The sequence below is a fragment of the Callorhinus ursinus genome, unplaced genomic scaffold (genome assembly GCF_003265705.2).
Source record: "Callorhinus ursinus isolate GAN/ISIS: 27379988/994484 unplaced genomic scaffold, GSC_fseal_2.0 scaffold3, whole genome shotgun sequence".
NCBI classification, from domain to species: Eukaryota; Metazoa; Chordata; class Mammalia; order Carnivora; family Otariidae; genus Callorhinus; species Callorhinus ursinus.
The window spans coordinates 11,895,804-11,917,662 of NW_027397065.1; the positions used below are offsets into that span (position 1 = coordinate 11,895,804).

At 40.2% G+C, this 21,859-nt stretch overlaps 1 protein-coding gene across 19 annotated transcripts in view; it reads right to left on the bottom strand.

Moving 5' to 3' along the window:
• The window catches only part of MCTP1 (multiple C2 and transmembrane domain containing 1), a 504,318-nt gene that overhangs the window by 10,154 nt on the left and 472,305 nt on the right, over positions 1-21,859 (bottom strand). For 17 of the 19 annotated variants that reach the window (XM_073888215.1, XM_073888198.1, XM_073888228.1 and 14 more), the window contains 2 exons: positions 7,173-7,282; positions 2,950-3,059 (listed from right to left, as the gene is read on the bottom strand). The exons of the other annotated variants lie outside the window; for them this stretch is intronic. In XM_073888215.1, coding sequence (XP_073744316.1) covers positions 2,950-3,059; positions 7,173-7,282 — 220 coding nt within the window. The remainder of the gene's footprint in view (positions 1-2,949; positions 3,060-7,172; positions 7,283-21,859) is intronic. 19 annotated transcript variants of the gene reach the window in all.

The window sequence follows — 21,859 nt, forward strand, 5'->3', positions numbered from 1 at the left end:
AAAAACACAATCCACTTAAAAAATAGGCAGAGGATCTGAATAGACATTTCTCCAAATAAGACCTACAGATGACCAACTAGGATGTGAAAAGATGCTCAACATCACTAATTATCAGGGAACTGCAAATCAAAAACACCTTGAGATATCACCTCACACCTGTTAGAATGGCTATTATCAAAAAGACAAGGAATAACAAGTGTTGGCAAGCATGTGGAGAAATGGAAACCCTCATTCACTGTTGGTGGAAGTGTAACCTGGTGCACTATGAAAAACAGAACGGGTAGTCTTGACAAAAAGAAAAATGGGACTGCCCTATGTTCCTGCAATTCCACTTCTGGATATTTATCCAAAGAAAACAAAAACACGAACTCAAAATATAAATAACACCCACCTGGCACATGCTCATTGCGGCACTGTTTATAACAGCCAAGACACGGAAACAACCTCAGTGTCCACTGACACATGAGTGGATAATGAAAATAGGGTGTATATATACAGAGTGGACTAGTAACCATAAAAATCAAGGAAATCTTGCCATTTGCAACAACACAGGTGGGCCTTGAGAGCATTATGCTAAGTGAAACGAGTCTAAGACAAACACCCTATAAAACCTTACTTGTGTGTGGCAGTAAAAAAAAAAAATAATAATACGCCAAGCTCATAGATCCAGATTGGTAGTTACCAGAGGCCAGGGGTGGGAGGATGGGTGAAATGGGTGAAGGGCTACACATTTTCAGTTACAGAATGAGTGATGGGGGGTCATGCACAGCATGATGACTATAGTTCATACTGCACTGCATATCTGAAAGTTGCTAAAAGAGTAGATCCTAAAAGTTCTCACCATGGGGTGGGGGGAATGTTTCTGTTTCTACATCTCTGGCATTGAGATTTTTAGGAAGCAATTTTCCTTTCAAATTACACAAAATTTAAATTTAATGCTTGCAAAAGATGCTGTGATTGACTTACTTGGATCACTTTTGGAATAGAACAGCCAAGAACCATTACAGATGAGCCGTATCTACCCATACTAAATTATTCAACAGTTAATCCTCTATACTACCTGAAGAGTGAACGGTGGTTGAGGAGTAAACTTAGGTGGAATTGGAGCTATTATAGAAACAAAAACTTTAATGAGATAGAAGTGTCAAAACAATGTATAAAACTATAAGCACCTATTCTATATATTCTGTGATATAAGGTAGAATTTCATTGGGATAAGTCTACTCTTCGAAATGTATATTGCACTTAATAAATGACCAAGCATATTCACATATACAAAATAAATTAACAGCTTTATATGAAATCAACAAACTCGTAAAAACTGGGCCATAACTTAGAGCATCTTGGCTCTTCTTCAGGAAGTTCGGCAGAATAAACTTACTTTGTATTCTTGATTTTGGTCCGTCTCCCCATGTGAGACCCATGTCTTAAATTTCCAGTTAATATTTCAGCAGTCACCTAGCACTACAGAAATACTGTTCTTCTTTTATTTCATATGATGAAACAAGAGGCCCAAACACATTCTCTAAGAATTACGTTTAAGACAGAGCCAGTGAGGCCACCCCAGGTTACCGAGCCAGATGTCCGCCATGGGTTCCAGTTTCTGAGAGCGGGGGAAACAAAACCAGAGGTCCATCACCTATCACAACCGAGATGGCAGATCTGACCCTAGGAAGGTTAGAGATAATAAACTGCCACACCGCATGCCCTACCCTAATTCCTTCAAGAAAACAGCATCTGTTTTATATATCAAAGGAAGGAAGGAAAGATGAGGGCTTGAACAGAGGGAAGAAAGGCCTCTCTCCCGGTGTAGTGCCAGTACTATCTTATTGGAAACTGGTTTAAATTATAACAAGGGAAAAAATCATCATCATTCCCCCCGTCCTCTCCTGCCTACCCATGTGTAGGTAAAGGTAAGCAGAGTGACAATAAAGGGCAAGAGGGCTTAACTCAGGATATGACAAGACAGACCAAGAACAGGGAGATAGGAATCTTAACACTGGAGGGTGTGGGGACCTCAGACCCCTCTGTCACTTATTCCAACATTTCTTTAAAAAGAAAATAACAAAACATTCCTTTTGATCTTTCTGCTTTTAGTGTAAACATGTGTTTTCTGGAATCCATACCCATTTTGGTTCTTGGCATTTTGTGTATGTTTAGGCTGGGGGGGCAAGTAGAGAATCCTACTCCTCCCCAGTCTTGTTTCTATATATCATTAGGTAGTTTTATATGGGAGTCCATCGTAGAGACTGACCGTTCTTTTCAGAGCACGAATTCTCTCAGCTTAGGAATAGAAACTCTAAAACAATGAAGAATGCTGAAACTATCATCTAAGTGGAGTCTAGGGCCGTAGGAACTGTTGGCATGCAGCATAACGGCATCAAAAACAAGGACTGGAAAAATCACCTTTAAAGTGGGTTTTTGCAGAAGCACTTTTGTTTAGTACACATAAAGCTGGTTTCTTATTCCTAAGCAGTCTGTCAGGGCCAAGGACCCCTTTCCTGCATCCTAAAGGTGACCTCTTAAACAGGCGGCCATATATAGCCCCGTGTTTACAGACGTTTCCACAAGATAAAGTACCACAGCACAAAAGCATATTGTCCTAAATGCACCGTACGGAGCGAAATGCCTCTGTTTACGTATAAGTGGTGAAAATAAATCAGAATGATATCTGGACAAAGCTACACTCTGATATATGAAGAATCTGCACAACTACATGTTTACAGGATGATGGAGCCTATGGTGCCAGATAAGAAAAATGCATTTTGTAGGTAGACCTAAATCTTTATACTGTTGTGATTTTTAACTGACCTGTCTCTTTTCATCATGGAGTAGCTTCATGATCATAAATACAGGGAACTTCTGACAGTATAACTCATCCCTTAGAAATAGTTTGTTCCTAGTATCTAAGACAGTTAAAAAAAAAAAAAAAAAAAAGGCTTTACTTACCCCAGACAAGGACAATGTATCTCAGTGGAATGAAGTACAGGATGACTGTGAACACACAGAGGGCTACAATGGCCAGCCAGCTTAAGAATGGGACAGTCCAGTTGAAAGTACTGAATGAGAAATTAACACATCAGCAATCTGAGCACTTCATACTTTTTTCAAACAAAGGTTCAAATAAATGTGATTCTGACTCAGCCTCTGGACTAGGGATCGGGTAAGACTGCATTTCTCTGTGGAACAGAAGGCGATTGTAGTGAGCCTATCGGAGGACACAGGTTGGTCACAATGTGCTGAGTTTCATGAAAGCAGGGCCCACGCAAACAAGTCTTGCCATCAACCCTTACAGATGGTCCTGAGTGCCTTCAGGGTCCGAAGTTACACTAGTTGGGGGCCTCCTTATGTGGTTAAAAAAAATTTTTTTTAAATGTGTTTTTCTACCTCTAAAACTAGTAGCCAATCTTGTTTTCTCCCAATTTTCATAGAGGAGAATGCCCCTAGGCCTACCATTCTTTTTTCTGTCAACTCACAGTGGATTCCAGACACTGGAAATAAAATGTCAGCAACTGTCTGTAGACTTAACTCTTACACTGTTGTGTAAATCCTCCCTAGTTTAGAATTCCTTTGAGGGATACTCCCTTTTCACTTCAGTTATGTTTCCAATGGATCTAGAAGTCAGGGAGGGGGAACAGAGTAGTCAGCCTTGTAAAAATTCACCTGCCATCATTGCCCTTCCCAGAAATACATAGATAATTAAGAAAGAAAGTCAGTATTGACTACTGTTCTCCCTGTGTTATTTCTGGCAAAGGAGAACACATGGTAAATGTGCTGGAAAGACTGTGAAAATGGAGTGTAAGCTGGCGAAGTGGGTTAGAGCAGGGCCTGGCCGATGGCACTGCAGTATCCCCACACTGTTGTTGATGGATAATGTCGGGGGTCAGGGAAGGCTGCAAGACTGCGCACTGGCAGTGAGATAACCTCAGAACAAAGAACAAAAACAGGATCAATGAACAGAAGTGGGGGAAGTTGCAAAAAAGGACTAAGAAAATGGGAAGGAATGTAGTGGGACAAAAAGAAAAAAAAATGAGAGAGAAGGTAAAAAAAAAAAAAAGGATGTAGAAAATCAGGGAAATGGAACATGGAAAGATTGTAATAATTTAGGAGTTTTTGTGTGGAAATTCTGTAGTGACTCTCATGGCAAAATAATAAAACCGAACTGTTGCATGGAGTCTTCAGTGTTGCGTATATAACTATGTCACCGTTTACAGGCATCCAGTTGCCTCAACAACCAGCTTCTATGAAGGACCTAACACATACTGTTGAGTGACACTTGAGTACAGTTTAATGAAAAGAGCAAAGAAAGTATGTGATCTGCATTCAAAGCCTAGATTCTGCCATAGGACTTTGGAGGAATCAACCTTTCTATACCTCAACTTCCCCCTTTAAAAATGAGGACAACTTGTATCGAGGTGGACTGGTAGTGATGATAACATGTGAATCAGAATGACATTTTTAGAGCTAGTCCACTCTCGGAGCCTACCACAGTGACAAGGGCCCCCAAAACACCTCCAAAAAATATGAAATTATAGGTGACATGGAGAAATGTGGGTATTTTTAATTTTCTCTCATTTCCTGGTTATGTATGTTATGTGCACCTGGGGTGGGGTTTGTCCAGGGCCGTTTTTGATCCAGTAAAGGAGGATTAAAAGATTTTCTTCCTATCTTTCCCTTCAGCATAACACCTAGGAGTGACTCCTTAGCTCTGTGGGCATATAGCTTGCCTTTTGTGTCTGCTTAAGGTCCAGTGTTTTCTAAAACTGTTCTTCCGAGTAAAAGAGCCAAAATTAGATCGGTCTCATTGTCTTGTTTTCAGTAACTCTTGGGAACTAGCTTTTCTCTTTGTCTTTTTCCTCCCCTGGCCAGAGTGAGTGCCCTGTTTAACTGTCACCTGGGGAAGGATCAGGCCTTCCTTCCTTCCCTGACACTTGTGAAGAGAACAGAAGGCTGAGGGTCTGTCTGCTTGCTTTCCTGGAGATCCGCTCAGAGCCATCCATCAACACTCTTCAGTGTGCAAGGGCACTGGCTCCTCAGTCAGAAAACCCTTTTTTTGGGCAGCCTCCCTGAAGGGCTCCCTGTGTTCTTTCTCCTCTTGGAAAGATAAATGGCAAGGAATCCTTATCAGTGTAGCTAATGTCAGAAAAAAAAGACTGCCCTTTTCTATTTCCACAGTGCATCATGAAAACTAAATCTAGACTATGATCTTCCCCCAAAAAAGATGCAATTCAAGAAAGTTCTGGAATGATTACTTAGTAACAAGATGTAATTATAGAGGCTTTTCACTTTGTACTTAATGACTGGTTCTGAATCTGCTTTCTGGATAGATGCATTTTATCTCATGCAACCCCAGCGGACTTTCTGTATTTTAATAGTCCCCCAAAAAATTGTGCAGAAAAGATGGCTCCGGTAAGAATCACTGGAACCTATGCATATTTCTGTACTTCAACCTGTACGTATGCCTCTGTCTCTTAACTGTGGAAAGTTCTACAAAACTCAGTTTTTTCCAAGGCTGGTCCAAAGCCAGGACCTGGCCATATTCTTCAACTGCAATGATGTTTTCTGGCCAAGCACCTGAGGTCCCCTACCATCCAGAGTTACAAAGAGGCTTCTTCCTCTCAGGCATAAATTTGCCCCACCTCAGAGCTGACCCAGCATCTTATGGTATAAATGAGATACTTCTCTCAGGTATCAACACACAGTGTACCTCAGAGAAAGGACAACACTCAAAAGGGAAATGCCCTGTTTAGGACTAAACACTTGGCTCTAGTGGAACAAAGGAACATTCTTAGAAATGGAAAACGTGGAGAGGAAGAAGAAAAAAGATGTAGGAATCAGTCTTCAGAAGTCTGAGACTGAAGGCTGCTGTACATTTGGAGTGAGAGGGAGGCTGTTCTGATATAAAAAAAAATGGAAACTCAGCATGTATGCATATGTGGAAATGTATTAAAAAATTATACAAAGTAAAATGCATTAGTCCCTGAAACATGAAAAGCATTAGGTAAATGTCTCACACCTTTAGTTCGAATAATTTACTGCTTTCAAATGTGTATGCCCAAGGATTCAAATCTGTGGAACACTTTTGGTGAATAATAATATAAATAATAAACAATGAATTGATACATGAAACTAGGAAGGTGTAGGCTTATCGGGATATACAGCACCCTTTCTTGAATAGACGACCTAGCAATCATTATGTAGCAAATTTTCACATACTTTAGCAGTATGAGGGCTTCAGTATATTTTTAACTGATCATCAATACTTGTGAATCCACCTTATTGAATTAGTTATTTTTAAAAGTTCATTAGTAAATAAAATTATTTCAAGTAAAATACAAATAATGTAAGACTATAATAATATTCTTATATTAAGAATATTCTAGAGGGGAGGGGGGTGGGCGGATGGGTTATCCTGGTGATGGGTATTAAAGAGGGCACGTACTGCATGGAGCACTGGGTGTTATATGCAAACAATGAATCATGGAACACTACTTCAAAAACTAATGATGTAATGTATGGTGATTAACATAACATAATAAAAAAAAGAATATTCTTAAGAATATTCTTGTTTTCTTAATTTGCATTAGCTTTCAGTGAAGCTATATTTTAAATTAGGAAAGGGATTCCTTTTTTTAAATTATTAAAAGTGCATTAGTTTAGTTCATCTGTAACTATGATCTCAACTATTTAAGTACATAAATTTGAAAATATTTTTGCAGGATGCTACATAAAATACGATTTTTAAAAAAAATTTTAGCGTTCCTCAGTGACAGTGTAAGTCAACCAATAATAAAATGAAGATGTGTCTTGATTACCTGAAATTCTCATCTAGCTTGGTTTATTTTTTTCCTATCACGATTTCATATTCCATTTAAGAACAAAGTCTTTCACTTGAAAATGTGCTAAAATTTAGGACGGTGTTATTTCTTCAAAGCTACAAGTAGGACTTCTTTCCAACCAATATGTTCTAAATTTCAGGAAGGAAATTGACAGAACTTTCACAAAACCAAAGACTGGCAGAAACAAAGTAAATAATGAAGAAACTGAGCAATAGATCACCCAGAAGGAGTCTCCCCTGCCAAAAAGAATGTGGCATTTCATTTCACCCTCTGAAAAACAAATGGACACTCTGTCCCACAGAAGGCCAGGGCTCACATGCCAGTATCACTCACTTCTTTATCCTTTCGCCAAAGGAAGCCACTTCATCTAGGATGTTCTGGACACTGATACAAACCTCCTGGATGGCATAGATTTTATTTATAAATCCCTTTTTTTCACTGTCCTAAAATACAATTAAGAAAAAAGAGAGATTCTGTGTGAGTAAAGGTATTCTTCAGCGCTTCAATTCTTTGAATTGTCCCTCTCACATTTTTAAACTTAAATAAACTTCATCTTTGTACATATATAAATGGATGCTTGGAACCCATGAAAATTTCCAGATATAAAGGGAGATGGAGGAGGAAGGACACCCAGCATCATGGACCTATGCCAATATAAAGGTGGTGGCAAAGCACCAGACTCAGATTCTGTTGATCTTGCCCTGATGAACAGACTAATTTAGCCAGAGTTGGGGGGTGGGGAAGCATACAAAGGTGTAGGAGAGAGGGCAGGTCTCAGAATGTCCAAATCTGGAAGACCTGTGAGCAATGAAAACGGGGGGGGGGGGGGGGGTCAACTGAAGTCCGTTAAATAGACACTTCCTAAGTGTTAGCTTAGGAAGATCAGATACAAGGTAAGCCTGGCCCACCTCTAAAGTGTAACAGTCACATCCTTGATACAATAGCATATGCTATTTTAGGGCTCTAAACATTTTTCTCCCTTGGTACTTAGTTCTTCATTTTAAAACTTGTCCTGGATTTAAGCAAAGCTGGTGTGCTCCAGGGAATGGGTGGGTGGGATGGAGTATAAAGCACCCAGAGAATGGTGCGAGCCTGAGGGAAATGTGCACATTTTGTAATTTTAGACCCAGAGGAAGAAATAGTGGTGGCCTTTCACGATTGAAATTTCTGCTTAGTAGCCTGGCATCACAGGCCCTTGCCTAGGCTGTTTGGTGGAGACCATCCAACCCTGATTCCATGACTCCATTCCTCCATGCCAGCTTGAAGATCTATGGAAATGTAGATCCAATTTCATTACTTTAACTTCTTTTGAACACTTCCACACTGTGCCAGAACACTTGAGACCTCATGTGGCAGTCAGTGCTTGCTGAAAGCAGCCAGAAAGCTGGAATAATAATGTCGTCATGTTGCACATTTACATACTGCCTTTCACTTCAGAAAAGTCAAAAGCACTTTGCACTGTGAACATGGCTGGGCGTGGCATCCCTCCACCTTCGAAACTGAGGGCAAGTGAATGACAGGTGTATGTGCAGCGTCCAAGAAAAACAGGGTACAATGGGACTGAAGACACGGAGGCCAGTTTTAAACAGGATCTTTAGGTAGAGGTTACTTAGAGCCTTCATTTTAAATATAATTCCCATGGAAGACAATTGTCTACATTATTCATCTAGCTTGTACCAAGTTGGACTGTCAGACGATGAGGTACTTGAGAAGCATAAGGTTCAAAGCATACAGAACAATTACATACTCTCAGGATCCCCGCTGTCTCCAAAAGTCACCCTTCACTTGTCATTACAGACATGAATGCATCAATTTCTTGTCTTTTTTTCCCTCCCCAGCAATAAAACAAAAAGTGCATTAATTTCACCCATGCAATTGTACACTTTAGGAAAAAAAAGGATATCCAGTGGCTCCTTCTGTGGTTTCCTAATTACAAAGCTGGTCTGTTTGAATCATCTCCATGGCCTTCAGTGTTTTCTCTCTCAAGCATCGGCTAAATTCATTTATGTCTTATGAAAGTGCTCTTAACAAATATTTTTCTGCATACAGAATAAATCAAGCTGGAATCGAAGAAGGCTAGTTACACAATCAAAAGTCATTGAGAATAATGTCTTACCAGTTTGAAATGATCATGTGAAAAATTTTTCACAATAGCAATAAAATCTATAATCGCTTAGGCATAACCTTAATAAGAAATGTACAGAATCTACATTAAGAAAATAGAGATACGGTGTTTTTGCACTGGAACACTGATTATTAAAAGAATCTATTCTTTTCTTCTGTTGAAAGTATAGGTTTAATGCATTTTCAAGGAAATCCTAATGTGTTTGGAGTGCAGTGAAATGGGGAGAATTTGATAAATTTGTTTGGAAAAATAAATTGAGTGCTATAGCCAAGAAATTTTTGCAAAACAGAAATAATGAGAAAGCATTTATTGTACCAGATATTTAAGTAATTAAAATATGAAAGATGAACACTGAAAGATTGTTTTATGATAAAGCACCATCATAAATCCACCATGCAGATGAACGTAGTATGTTACTGGGTACTTGTGTTAACTATTTGCAGAAAATTATGTTAAATCCTACCTACATAGACTCTCAAGTCTACTTGAGGTAGCCCAATTCTACCTCAGACCTACCTTAAACAGAGAGCCCCAAATACATTTTAGATTAATTAAAAAGCAAAAAGCTAAAGGTGAATTATAAAAACAGAAGAAAATATAGGTAAGTTATTTAGTGACCTTGGAATAGGAAATAACTTTTTAAACATGAGAAAAGTGAAGGAAGTCACAAAGGAAAAAAAATTGATAGCAGGAGCTACATAAAATAAAAAACTTATGATGTCAAAAACTGTCATTAATTTATAAGGGTGATGGGAAAAAATTTGCAACAAATATGACAAATCAAGGGATGGGATTTCCAATATATTCAATAAACATGAAAAAAACTATCACTGCAGTTTCGTTTATAATAACAAAAAAAATCACTGACATGTTGGGTGGAATTAATTATGGTACATACAACTGATATACTATTATGAAATTACAAAATATTACTTAAAGAGAATAATTAATGACAGCAAAAATGCTTATGATCTAATATAAACTGGGGCTGGGGGGGAGGTAAACGTGAGATGGAGTATAATCCTAACTTTTTTTTGAAATGGGTAGGCTAGAAAAAAAATGAAAATGTGTCAAAATATTAAAGGTAATGGAAGTTTATTTTCTTCTTCATACCTTCCTATAATATTAATAATTCTTTGCAACTAACATATTTCACTTTTGTAACCAGATTATTTCCCTGATTTTCTCCAATATCATTATTGAAGGAACCTGAGTAGAAGAAATAAAGGAATTGATATTGTTGATCATATTAGGTGGTTTATCTATTTCTTTCTTGATATTTGTATTTTTTGGATTTTTGTACCTATTTAAAATTATTTTTAGAAAGCAGCAGAATATAAACAGACACTCATTAAGCATTTTAACATGCTTTTCACATGGCTCATTTGGTCTTCACAACCATCCTACAATGTAGTTATTTTTCAGGACTCTACAGAAGAAGAAACGAAGAATCTGAGAAAAGTGACAGCTTAGATTAGGACTATGACAGGCCAGCTCGAGGTCTAGTCTCTCCATAATATACCACGTTACCTTACCATCCTACCCAGGAAGCTTTCCGTCCCTACCCAGAATCCCTGTGTGATAAATAAGAACAAAAGACTTGAAAACATTTAGAAACTTACACCGTAGACACCACGATCAGCAAGATAATAAAATCCGGAAACTTGACTCAACAGTAGGAAGTGAAAGGTGTGTCAGAAACCACCAGATGTAATGTCAATAAGGGAGTGTGTGAATATTAAATACAGGAGCTTCATTAGTAAGATGTGTCACTGAAGACATCTACAAAAACTACTTTTAGTAGATACTTTAAAATCTATGTGCTGATGACATATGATTACTGGCTAAAGAGTTTTAAAAATTTGCTCACTCTTAATTTTCTATTTCTTTTGCACTTCCACACCACTACCCAGCCCCTCAGCCCCAAACACCAAAAACCAAAATAAGATGGCCTGTAATGTTGACAAAGTTTTGAAAAGCAAATGCTTTGGGATAAAATTTTTATTTTAAAATCTCTTTCATCAAATCCTATATTCCTCCACTGTGGTCCCCAACCAATGAAGTAATTACTCTTTATATACAGTATATGACCCAAAACTGCAATGGGTAATGGAATTGCTCTGTGTTGCATTCCAATACTTCATACTTTTTTCACTAATGTTCAATACTTTATTAGTAGAGAATAAATTGGTACATTTCTTTTATTGTCGTTTTTGCTTTCCTTTATAAACCAGCTTGGAGGAAAGAAGTATCATAGGGTAGTTAATCATCCAAAGGCTTGGTAGTGACACTGGTTGGTTGTTGTTTTTTTTTTTTAATGCATTATTAAGGTTTCTTTTGAAGATGTAAAAAAAAAAAAAAAGTTACCCATAAAAAAGAACTATAACTATAAATCTGAGAACATGTGAGATTTATATCGTACAACTTTTTCTAATGGCTCTATATAATTTTTAAAAATCTTATTATATTTTAAATAGTCCACAAAACATCAATAACTGCAAACTTGAAATACAGTGATTCTTTCATATTCACCTATTTTGCGATCACATATCACAACAGAAAGTTAACTAGATTTTTCCAAGGAACTATCTACCGCCTAGCTTTGAAATATTTAGGAAAATCTAAGGATCTAAAGAATCAGTAGGAGTACCTTCCATATTTAGAGAATCTTGTCCATTGACTTTCAAACCCACCCAAATGACAAGTACCCCATTCACTGGTTCTGTTCTGAATGGGAACAAGAACCCAGAGTGATAGGTGTCAGGGGATATGTACTGTGTGACTGGACTGAGTTCCTCGTGCATCCAGCTGCATCCCGCCCCAGTCATGAATGCTATTTAGGGGCCCTGCCAAACTAGTCACTGTCAGCCCTGTTGACATGATAGAAAAATGGCTCTGCTGGACACCTGTACTGTATTGATCACAACAAATATGTAGAATATGTTGGCTCAAAATATTTGTTCTAGAATTAATATTTCAGTTACTTTCTAGAGTGAGAGAATGTCTTAAGAATGTGAGGGAGCAAAAAAAAAAAAAAAAAAAAAAAAGAAGGAAGGAAGCAGCTATTGACTCTTAGGCCGGGAGAAGCATAAAGCGGAACTGACCCAGCAAACCAGGGCATATGATCACTTTACCTATTATTTCTGGAGGAAGCATTCAGATTTTCCACCCCAAAGAGCTAATCTTGATTATAATTTTGCTTTTCCTTTAAAGCCTTGATATGTAACCTCTGGCAAAACATAAGCGATAAGATTGATATTTGCTATGAGACATAATTGTGATAGTTTACTATTGACTGTAGCTCTTCTGTGAGTAAATGTAGTCTCACATAGCACAGAGTGTACAATGGTGTTTGGAATATGTTTATGTTTCATGTGATTTATTTTTTATGCTAAAGATGGTTTTGGTGCACAAACTTGCTTGGTTCATTCAGTAAAATGCCCTGCAAAACAAACTCCTCTCAGAGCTATACTTCTAACATATGGAAAATATATTAGATATGAGCTAGAGATTGAATAAAGGCACATTGAAGTGGTGAAATATTTTCACTGTGCCAATATTCCTTTCTTTTTCAGATCAAGTAAAACTATGTCTCAGCCCCAAATCTAGAATACTGAAATTCTCACAGCATCTTTGGCAAGTCAGAGATCCTTGACTGCTGAATCGTATCTCCGTGCCTTACTCAGTTCTTATGACATCAAATCTTACCCAGGTTACTTATTGCCTCGGTTCTTCTCCTCATATTAACCTTAAGAATAAGAATCCTCCATTGAGACATTAAAGAATTCTGAGATAATATTTAAGGTTAAGATGACAGATGTACACCATTTAAGACAGAAGTAAAACAGTTCTCTAAAACATTTACATTTCAGAGTTATAAAGAGGACCAAATTAAGTAAGACATGTAGAGCTCTGAGTACAATGCCTGGTACAAATAAACTGTCTATAATTAGTAGTAGTAGTAGTAATAATAAAATTATGGACATAGCTTATTAAAAGAACTCAAATTATTTTTATCTATTTTTGCTTATATTAAAAACAAAACATTGAAATATTAGAATTCTCCAAAATATGCAGCCTTCTTGTGCATGTTTAGTTTTGCCCCAGACGACTTAGTGTTAACTTGTCAAAATTCATTTTTGAAAATGATGGCAGATTCTTTATAATGTTACACTGAGAAGATCCCCCCCCAACCCCCGCTTCTGCTGACTCTGCACATGTTTTTCTGCCGAATGAGCATTTACCTGGTCTTAATTTTTTTGCTTGGTAGCCCTGTGCTTTTCAGTATTCATTTTCTACAGTGCAATTTTTAATCGCATTTGGTTGTGCCTCGCCGTGTTCGTTTACAGGTTCTGCATTTTGCACGTACCTATAAAAGTGATTGTAAAGTAACAGAAATGTGGAGAGAAATGGCCTCTGGGCTAGGCAATGTAAACAACAGGCATTTTAAAAAATGGCAACTGGCCCTCCTAAGAATTATGATGAAAGCCAGGAAGGAAAGGAAAAGAAAAGGAGCAAAGAGAGAGGATGGCGGGGGGGGGGGGGGGGGGAGGGGGGGGAAAAAGGAAAAAAAAAGAAAGAGAAGGAGACCGAGGGCAAGAGAAAAGAGGAGGGACTCAGAGGTGCACCAAGGCCCTGAAGGGAGGCCGTTGCAGGGGGACCAAGAGCCCGGGGGCGAACGTGAAGAAAGGAAGGGAAATACCTCCGATCGTCAACAAAAATGACATAAAACCAAAGCACAAACACAGCCTGTCGACTGTGTTAACTCCCAATTAAACAAAAGTAATTATTTGTCGGAGTCTGTACGTCCATGTTTCAATTCCACTCAATGTAAATGTAAATAAACCTTACAGAAGGCACCCGGGGATGTGTGTGTACCTGTTGTCAGGAGGGAGACTTCCCTGGAGCCCAACTGCTTGCTCCTCCAACCTCTCATCATCAGGCCCTAAGGGACTTGCAAATCTCCCTCTTCCCTAATGATTTAAGAAAATTCCTTTTAACTGTCCTGCTAGTGCTTGAAAGCTCTTAAAAGATTAGGACTATATATCAATATCAAAACCTTTGACTTAATCTCCTTGCCAGCAGGCAGGAAGTGCACTTTCCAGAGAGGGGCTTTATAGATTATCCCATCAGGCTCTGGTCCCGTGGGAAGTTCCGCTTTCAGACCAAGTCCCCGGTGGTGAGTGGGCCAGAAGGCCTGGCTCCAGGCTAACCTTGATGGGAGCCACATCAGAAGCTGCGAGGTTGCTGTTCCCAAGTTACCCCACGGGAAAATAAGCGACAAAGGCTACTTTGACCCAGGACAGTACAACACAAGTTTTTTGAGAGAAGAATCTGTAGGCCTCACAGGGTTTTCCTGTAAAGTCAAAAACCAACAGATTGTGGAAAGGTTTTAAAAATGTGAAAGCACGCTCAGGATTACCGTGGCCTGTGACCTGTCCTTAGACCTGGTGAAAAACAAAAACACAAAACAAACCAAAAACCCACCAAAAAAAAAAAAAAAAAAAAAAAACCAGTTAAATAAAATGTGTCCTAAAATCCCTTCTGGTTCCGAGAAGATAAGGGCTGTGGCATCTCTTCTGCCCCTCCGAGCCATTTGAAAGCTAACGTGAGGACCTGCTAGTGGAGGGAATTTCAACCTGCTCTGTGTATGGGTCCCATGGTGGAGCCTCAGGGACAGCAGGAGAAGCACCCCGCCTGTGTCTGAGTCCAAACAGCAAATGCTGGGCGAGTTTGTCTTCACCTTAACTTGTAATGAAAAAGTTGGGTGTATGTGTGTGTTTAAAAAAAAAAAAACAAAAACTCTTTCAAATCATTTATTTTCAAATGTGTATTTCAACAAGGTTGGAATTCAAATACAGAGATGAGAAGGCAAGCTGAGGATTTAGAGAAGCTGTGAGCTCTTTTATTCTACTCACCCCCAATCTGATTTAGAAGAAGATTAGATTTCTAATTGGCTCCTTTGCTAAGCCTGGTTGAAATCCTGCCTCCAGTGTTTCCTTAGCTATGTGCTTGGGAGCAATTTACTGACCTTCATCTGTAAAATGGGGGTAGTGATGGAAATTACTTATGTGATGGTTATAGAATTAAATGAATTTAAGCCACTTAAAGCCTTTACCACGCATGCCTGGAACACAGGAAATGCTCAACACATGTGAGTCACTAACATTATTACCAATGTGAAGAACCTGACAAAGAAAATGCTATAAAACTTCCAAATGTTAAATTGTATTCAATCTTAATAAAGATGACAGGATTTTCTCCCTTCTTATGATACATTTCAGGAATCCTATGTTTGTACAAATCATCTCATATAACCATAGATTATCTTAAACGGATCACCCTGCAAAGTCCTTACAACAGTCACACGAAGATGATGAGTATTACTATTCTCATTCCCTCCATGAGGAAACTGAAGCCCAGTTGCCTAATATCCCAACTCAAACTTCTATCCCATTCTGTGCTCACTCCCCTCTGGTGCCTCCAGCCATATCTGTTCTCCGGTTTACAGTATTTCCCATCCACTGAAAGTTGTGCATCCTCCAAAGGCCAAAGCTGGTCATACCCATGCAGGACACACACCTTTTTCATCATGTGATTTTTATCTGTCAGTGTTTATGCAGGTAAAACTTCTGTTAGAATCAGTGATTGGTTCTTCAACAAGCCTCATGGCTCAATCAGGGTCAGAATTTATTACTTCATCTTAAACAGCACAAGCTTTGGTTACTAATCTACCTACTAGTACAGCTCTTCAGAGTCCAGAGTGCTAACCATTACACCATGGAACCGCCACGCTAGTACAGCTCTTCATAATAACTTAAAATTTCCTTTTATTATATATACAAAAAGGCATAGACATAAAGGTGTGGAACCCACAAAGATTTTTTTCTTTAAGAGATTTCTTATGAAAATACTCCTTTACCTTTATGTTTATGGTTTTGTAAGCATTTTAAATCTATCTTCCCACTTGGATGGCAGGGGCAAGTGAATCCCCCATTTTACAGATAAACAAACTGAGGCTTGGCGAACTTAAAATCTCATTACTAGTTAAAAAGAATTCCTAGGACTTTAACCCATGTCTCCCGAGCTGAAATTGGGCTCCTTTCAGGTCACTGTCAAAAAGCCATCAAGTCACATATGGTATTTCTTCACAACACTGTTTTAGATCTTTAAACTTGGCTCTTCCCAAACACTAATCTTGAGTTATAATCAAATTGTGTGAGAAAAAGAATCATATTAGTATTATAAAAACAATGCTCTTTGTGATATCTCCAAAAACCAAGTAAGGATTACTCTGTGAAATCCGGAGGCTATTTTTCTTTACAAATACTTGACAAGACAAACTTGTACCTTTCTAAAAAAGCACATCTGTTGTAAATTACACCCTTACAGAAAGAGAGAGAATCGCCATCCTTTCTTTCCCATCTGACCTTAGAAGAGATTTGTTGACATACTCGAAGGCCAGCTTAGACAAAACAGCACAGGAAAGAGGAGGCGGTCAGCAAGACCGGGGCTCGGCTCTGCTTAAACTAATTCCACATGCCCCGTGAACCATTAGCTGGTTTTTATTTCCTGCTCTAAAGATCTGTAGTGAAAATAATCTGGCGTAGGGAAAAGCTGCACTTATTATTTTTTTTCTCCCCCCAACAAGATGCTGTGTTAGCAAATAGAACATATAAGCCACCTTCAGCAAACCAAGGTCTTTAATAATCCATTTTTCAAACACTACTGGTATTTCCTTTCCAAACAAAGATGGACTGTAACTGGAATCAATTTCATTTTATTTGTATGGTACAATTGCCAAGTTTCTGTAAATAATAGCCATTTAAATACTGGATAATATTTTTTACATGAATCCAACAACAGTTTTATTGCTATTTAATTTTCATGATTTGTTTGTTTGCTGTAAGTTATCAGGGTTCTGAGAGCATGACGTTTGGGGATAGGGAGAAGTCTTAAGAACGGCTCAGGGAAAAAGCAATGTCAGAGTCATGTTAAAATACTTGGTTCAACCAAACAAGGGAAAGTGTAATTTGGAAAAAACGATTTGCTCGACCATTTTGGACTTTTCTCCCTCAGTTTCCCCTACACACTGCGTAGTATAACGTCACCCGCCATTTTCAGACCTTGGCATAGTAAAGGAAACTCGCTTGTCCCCATTAAGAAGATTATGGGGCTCTTCAGTGAAATTCGACAAAACAGAGGCTATGGTACAAATAAAGGCCTGGTGAATCTGAAGGGAACTGGGCCATTTTTCTCTATTGATGCCATATGTAGCACATACCTGAATAACAACTTCATGCGCTATGGGATGCTGCTGATATATGGGGTGGGCCTATCCCCTAAACCCCTTCCTTACTACAGACTAAATCACTAAAACAGGCTCATTCTGAGGTCAACCTGGAAGAAAATGCCAAAGGCCCACTTCCCTGAGCTGATGGCAATATTTTTATTTACTCCGTGGTGTGGATCATGGTCTGCCATTCAGTTCATTTAGGGAGGAGGGGGAGGGAGGAGGAAAGGCAAGAAAAAAATTGGGAATCAATTTGAAAAAATATCTCAAATTCTTTCACTGGGGATGGCCTTGGGGTTTTTAATAAGATAAAACAAGCGCTTCAGAAATAGTTTACATATCGGCATTTAAATCTTGTGCATTTAAAATAGAAGTAGGATGGGCATGAATTGAAGCTACCGTGTACCTTCCTGGGCTCGTCCTACCCGGACGGACTGTGGGCTTGAATCCTGTTGTACATTTTCCAGCCTTGTGATTTTGTGTAAAGTTAACCTCTCAGATGCTTAGTTTTCCCAACAGTGAAATGGAGATAATGTCTCTCCCCGATAGTGCTGATGTGGGAACCGAATGAAATCGTGTTTATACAGCAACTGGCCCATTAGTAGATATAAAAAATAAATGTGCTTTGTTTTCCCTAATTGTCTCTCTTGCCGAAGGGTAACATTTTCCATTTCTGCCTCATTTTTTCTCTTTCTCTCATATTCCTTTCTTTTTCATGGATCTTGTATTTAGAAGTCTGATTATCACTCATTCACATCACCTCCGCATTTAAGCAATGTTCGGTTTAGCCAAATCTCAGTCCATTCTTCTTATTCATTTATTCAATAAATACTCACTGAATGCCACCTACATGTCAGACACTATTCTAGGCTCTGGGGACAGCACCACACAAACATACAAATAAAGAAAAAAGTAGCAGAAAATGAAAAGTGCAACGAAGAGACTCAGAACAGGTGCACGTGCTGGAGAGTGACCCAGGGGTTCAGGGCGTGGTACTCTGAGGATGAACTTTGTGGCTGAGAACTGTTCTGGTCAGAAAAACAGAAACTACTGTAGGTATTTCACACAAATGAATTTAACATCATGAAGTGGCTACAGTCGTGTTGGAAGAACTGAGAGACAGACTGACAGACATTAGCAATGCAGGAAGCCACTACCAGAGCCTAGACCACACAGACCGACTGGGGCAGGAGGTGCAGCCAAAGGACAGGGCTGCTGGGCGGTATCTGGGATGACGGAGGGGAGGCTGCCTCTGTGTGGTGGGGAGCTGGACCACTGAGGCGAGCCAGCACCCAGTCACCGCTGGAAGATGCCCCCCAGAAGCAGAGGTGGGGTCGGCGGAGTGAAGAAAGGCAAGCACAAAGGGGAGGAGAAAGAGGAAAGAGAATGAAAGACATTGTCCAGTTTTTGTTTTCCTTCTTCCCTCCTTCTTCTATCCCCCATTGGGCAAATCCCCCAAAAGCCATCATCAGGGAGCTGGGAAGTGTGGCTTGCAGGAGAAAGGTGGGTGGCCTCAGCCTGGAAGCCAAAAGGCAACACCTAGAACAAGGTCTGCACGCCCAGAAGGAGCTAACCAGGAGAAGATCAGCGGAACCAGTACAGGTAATGCAAATGCTCTCCGGGAGAAAAGATGCCAGAACACAGCAGCCGGGTGGAGGGGAGAGCGGCATAGGAAGAGGTGGGAGGAGCAGGCAGGGCCAGAGGGCCCTGGAAACCAGAATCAAGAGTGCGGATTTTATTACAAGTGTGATGGGAAGCCGGGGGAGTGTTCCAACCAGGGCAATAACATGATCTGGTCGACATTTTTAAAAGACCACTTAGGCAAAATGTACTGTCGAGGAAAAGATAAGAGGTTATTGTGGTAATCGACAAGAGATGATAACTTAGACCACACTGGACGTATGCAGAATGTGCTGTAAGGAGATTCACCGTACACAAGTGAATAGACTTGATTTCTCTTTTTCTCACCTCCCAGATACGAAGAACTGCCTACATTTTTGGCTTGAACAACTAGGTAAATGAATGCTGGTCTTACAGAGCTACAGAAGAGTAGAGAAGGAACCAGTGTGGGCGAAGAGTAGATGAAGAGCTGCTTTCGGGCCGTGAAAAAAATATGAGCTGCCTCCTGGCCATCCAGGAGGTGATATGGATAGGTGAATGTCAGATATAGGAGTCAGGGCTGGAGATACAGCTGTGAAAGCCCTTGGCATTTAGAAGGTCCTTAAAGGCAGGTGAATAGAAGGAGTCACCTGGGGAAAGAATACAGACAAAGGTGGGGGGGGGGCAAAACCGAGCCCCAAGGCACAATAAAACTTAGTAGTTGAACAGATGAGGAAGAGCCAGCTGAGGATACTGAAAAAGACTGAGGTGGAAGAACACGTAGCAAGAGGCATCACCGAAGTCAAAAGAAAAGTGTTTTAAGAAGGAGGGAAAGGTGACCTCTCTGAAACTCTGCTGTGAGGTCAAGAAGTACCAGCGGATTTGGCAAGTGAGTTCACGGACAAGAACATGGGCAGTGTGATGTTGGGGATGGAAGCTTTGGATAGACTGAGCAGAGAATTTCAGGGAAAACTGGACACACTGCCTGCAGTCCCCTCCCTCACTAAGCATTGCTGCTGTAAAGGGTGGCAAAAAAAAGGGGGGGGGTGAAGGGTAGAGAGCAGAGATGGGAAGTTAAAAGAGGGGATTGTTTAGTTAAACGTGGAAAATACAGCCTGACTCCTCCAATAATGATCTGCAATTCACCAAGATCCTGGGGCATAGGCGTGTTGCAGTTTGAGAAGGGCTACACTACAATGTATTTACTCTCGGAATGATCGAGGGCAGAGGAGAAAGGGAGGAGCAGAAAGGGGCTCTACCTGCCGGAGCCATGTGTTTGGGAAGAGGTGGGACAGAGTTTGGGAAGTGGAGGGGAGAAGCAGGGACACCTCTTCCCTGGTGGCCAGAGGGAAGGCCGGAGAGCGGGGCAGAGGAATTAGTCTTAGATCTGGCAGGGGAGAGCCATGAAGATGTGCAAGTTCCTAATGGCTTCTGTTTTCTCAGTAATGCAAGAGGCAAAATCGTTGGCTGACCCCGAGCAGGGGCTGATGGAGTCCGTAGGGGGTGTGAAACTGTCTCGTCGCTGGGAAAGACGTTGTCCAAGTGCTCGGGTCTGTTCACGGGCCTGCAAGGCTGATTTATAGGAGCTCTGCACTGTCCTACTTGCTATTGATTTTGCATTTCATTCTCTTTCACTGCCTTAATAAAATTAAGATTTTTCCCAGCTTGCCTAGCCGGTCTTTTATTTAGCTCCTTTTTATAAAGCTTAAAGGGATGTCACCTAACTTACCGTTAAAACGTCTTAACCAGAATTGTGTTTAATAGGCATGATTTGCTCCTAAAAGGAAAAAACAAACCAAAAAACACAAAAAAACAAAAACAAAAAACCCTTCTTCTGGACAAAGACAACCTCCTGGGGCCCTGCCCCTGCAGCCCTGGTGATCCAGCTTGCACCTGTGAAAGCAGGTACCTGAGGACAAGAAGCTATTTTGGTTTCTTTCTCACCGATTCCCGCTTCGTATTCCCGGCTCTTTTGACTTCTAAGGGACACCAAAGACATTCTTGGCTAAGTAACCGAAGAAACAATCTAGAAACAGTCTAGAACTTAGCCAGGTCACAGGTAATTGAGGTTGGTTTCATGATGCTGGAATGTGGGGAGACAACCAGTCTCTCATATTGTCCGTCAGGGAGGTGTTTGCTGTTGGCATGAGCGATCTCTCTCTGTGGACCTCTAGATCCGTTTGCATGCAATTGCTCATAGTAAAGAAAAACAAACAAACAAGCAAACGGTTACTATCATGCCACCACGAAATGCTCGGCTTTGAGGAAAGTGTGCTTATCTCTGTCCAGGCTCTTTAACCAAACACTCATCAAGTCAAAATTCCGAGAGAACCTTTCAGCCCAGTCTTGTTTGTCCCTCCAGCGTCAAGTAAGGAAGAATTGTTTTCCCCATAAGCTGGCAAGAGTCGGGGCCAGGGGAGGCCCCGCACATAGGTGGTGACCCAGAGGCGAGTTTCCACACCATCCCTTGTAGAAGGAGGAGCTCCCTGGGCAGCTCACAAACGTGCTCCTGCCACCTGCCCTGAAGTAGCTCTCCAGTCGTCCCAAGACATCCGTTCTTCCCTGCCAACCCCCACCTGCACCAAAGGTTTCAGAAGGGAATTAGAAATCGCTGCTCACCATCATGTGGGAACCTGAGCCAGAGAGTCAGAAATGCTGAGTTCTGGACTACAGTTAACGTTAGCAGCTCCAGCCACACATACACATCTAAGTGCAGGAGAACTTGACCAACATGAAATCAAGGATCCGTGTCACAAATGTAAGGAGGAAACCTCCGATAGGAAGGAATCGGGACACAGTGGCAAGGCAATGGGGAGTGACCTGACTTCTGGCTCTTTTCGTTGAGTACACATTCCAGGAGGACAAAGAAACTCATTTTGGGTATGTTTTCTTGCAGAGCTTAACAAATCTCCACATCCTTCGATGGATATAAAATCGTTCTGACCCTAATATGGTAAACTAATCCTAAATTTGCAAAGCATTTTGCCTGCTGCTTGAGATACA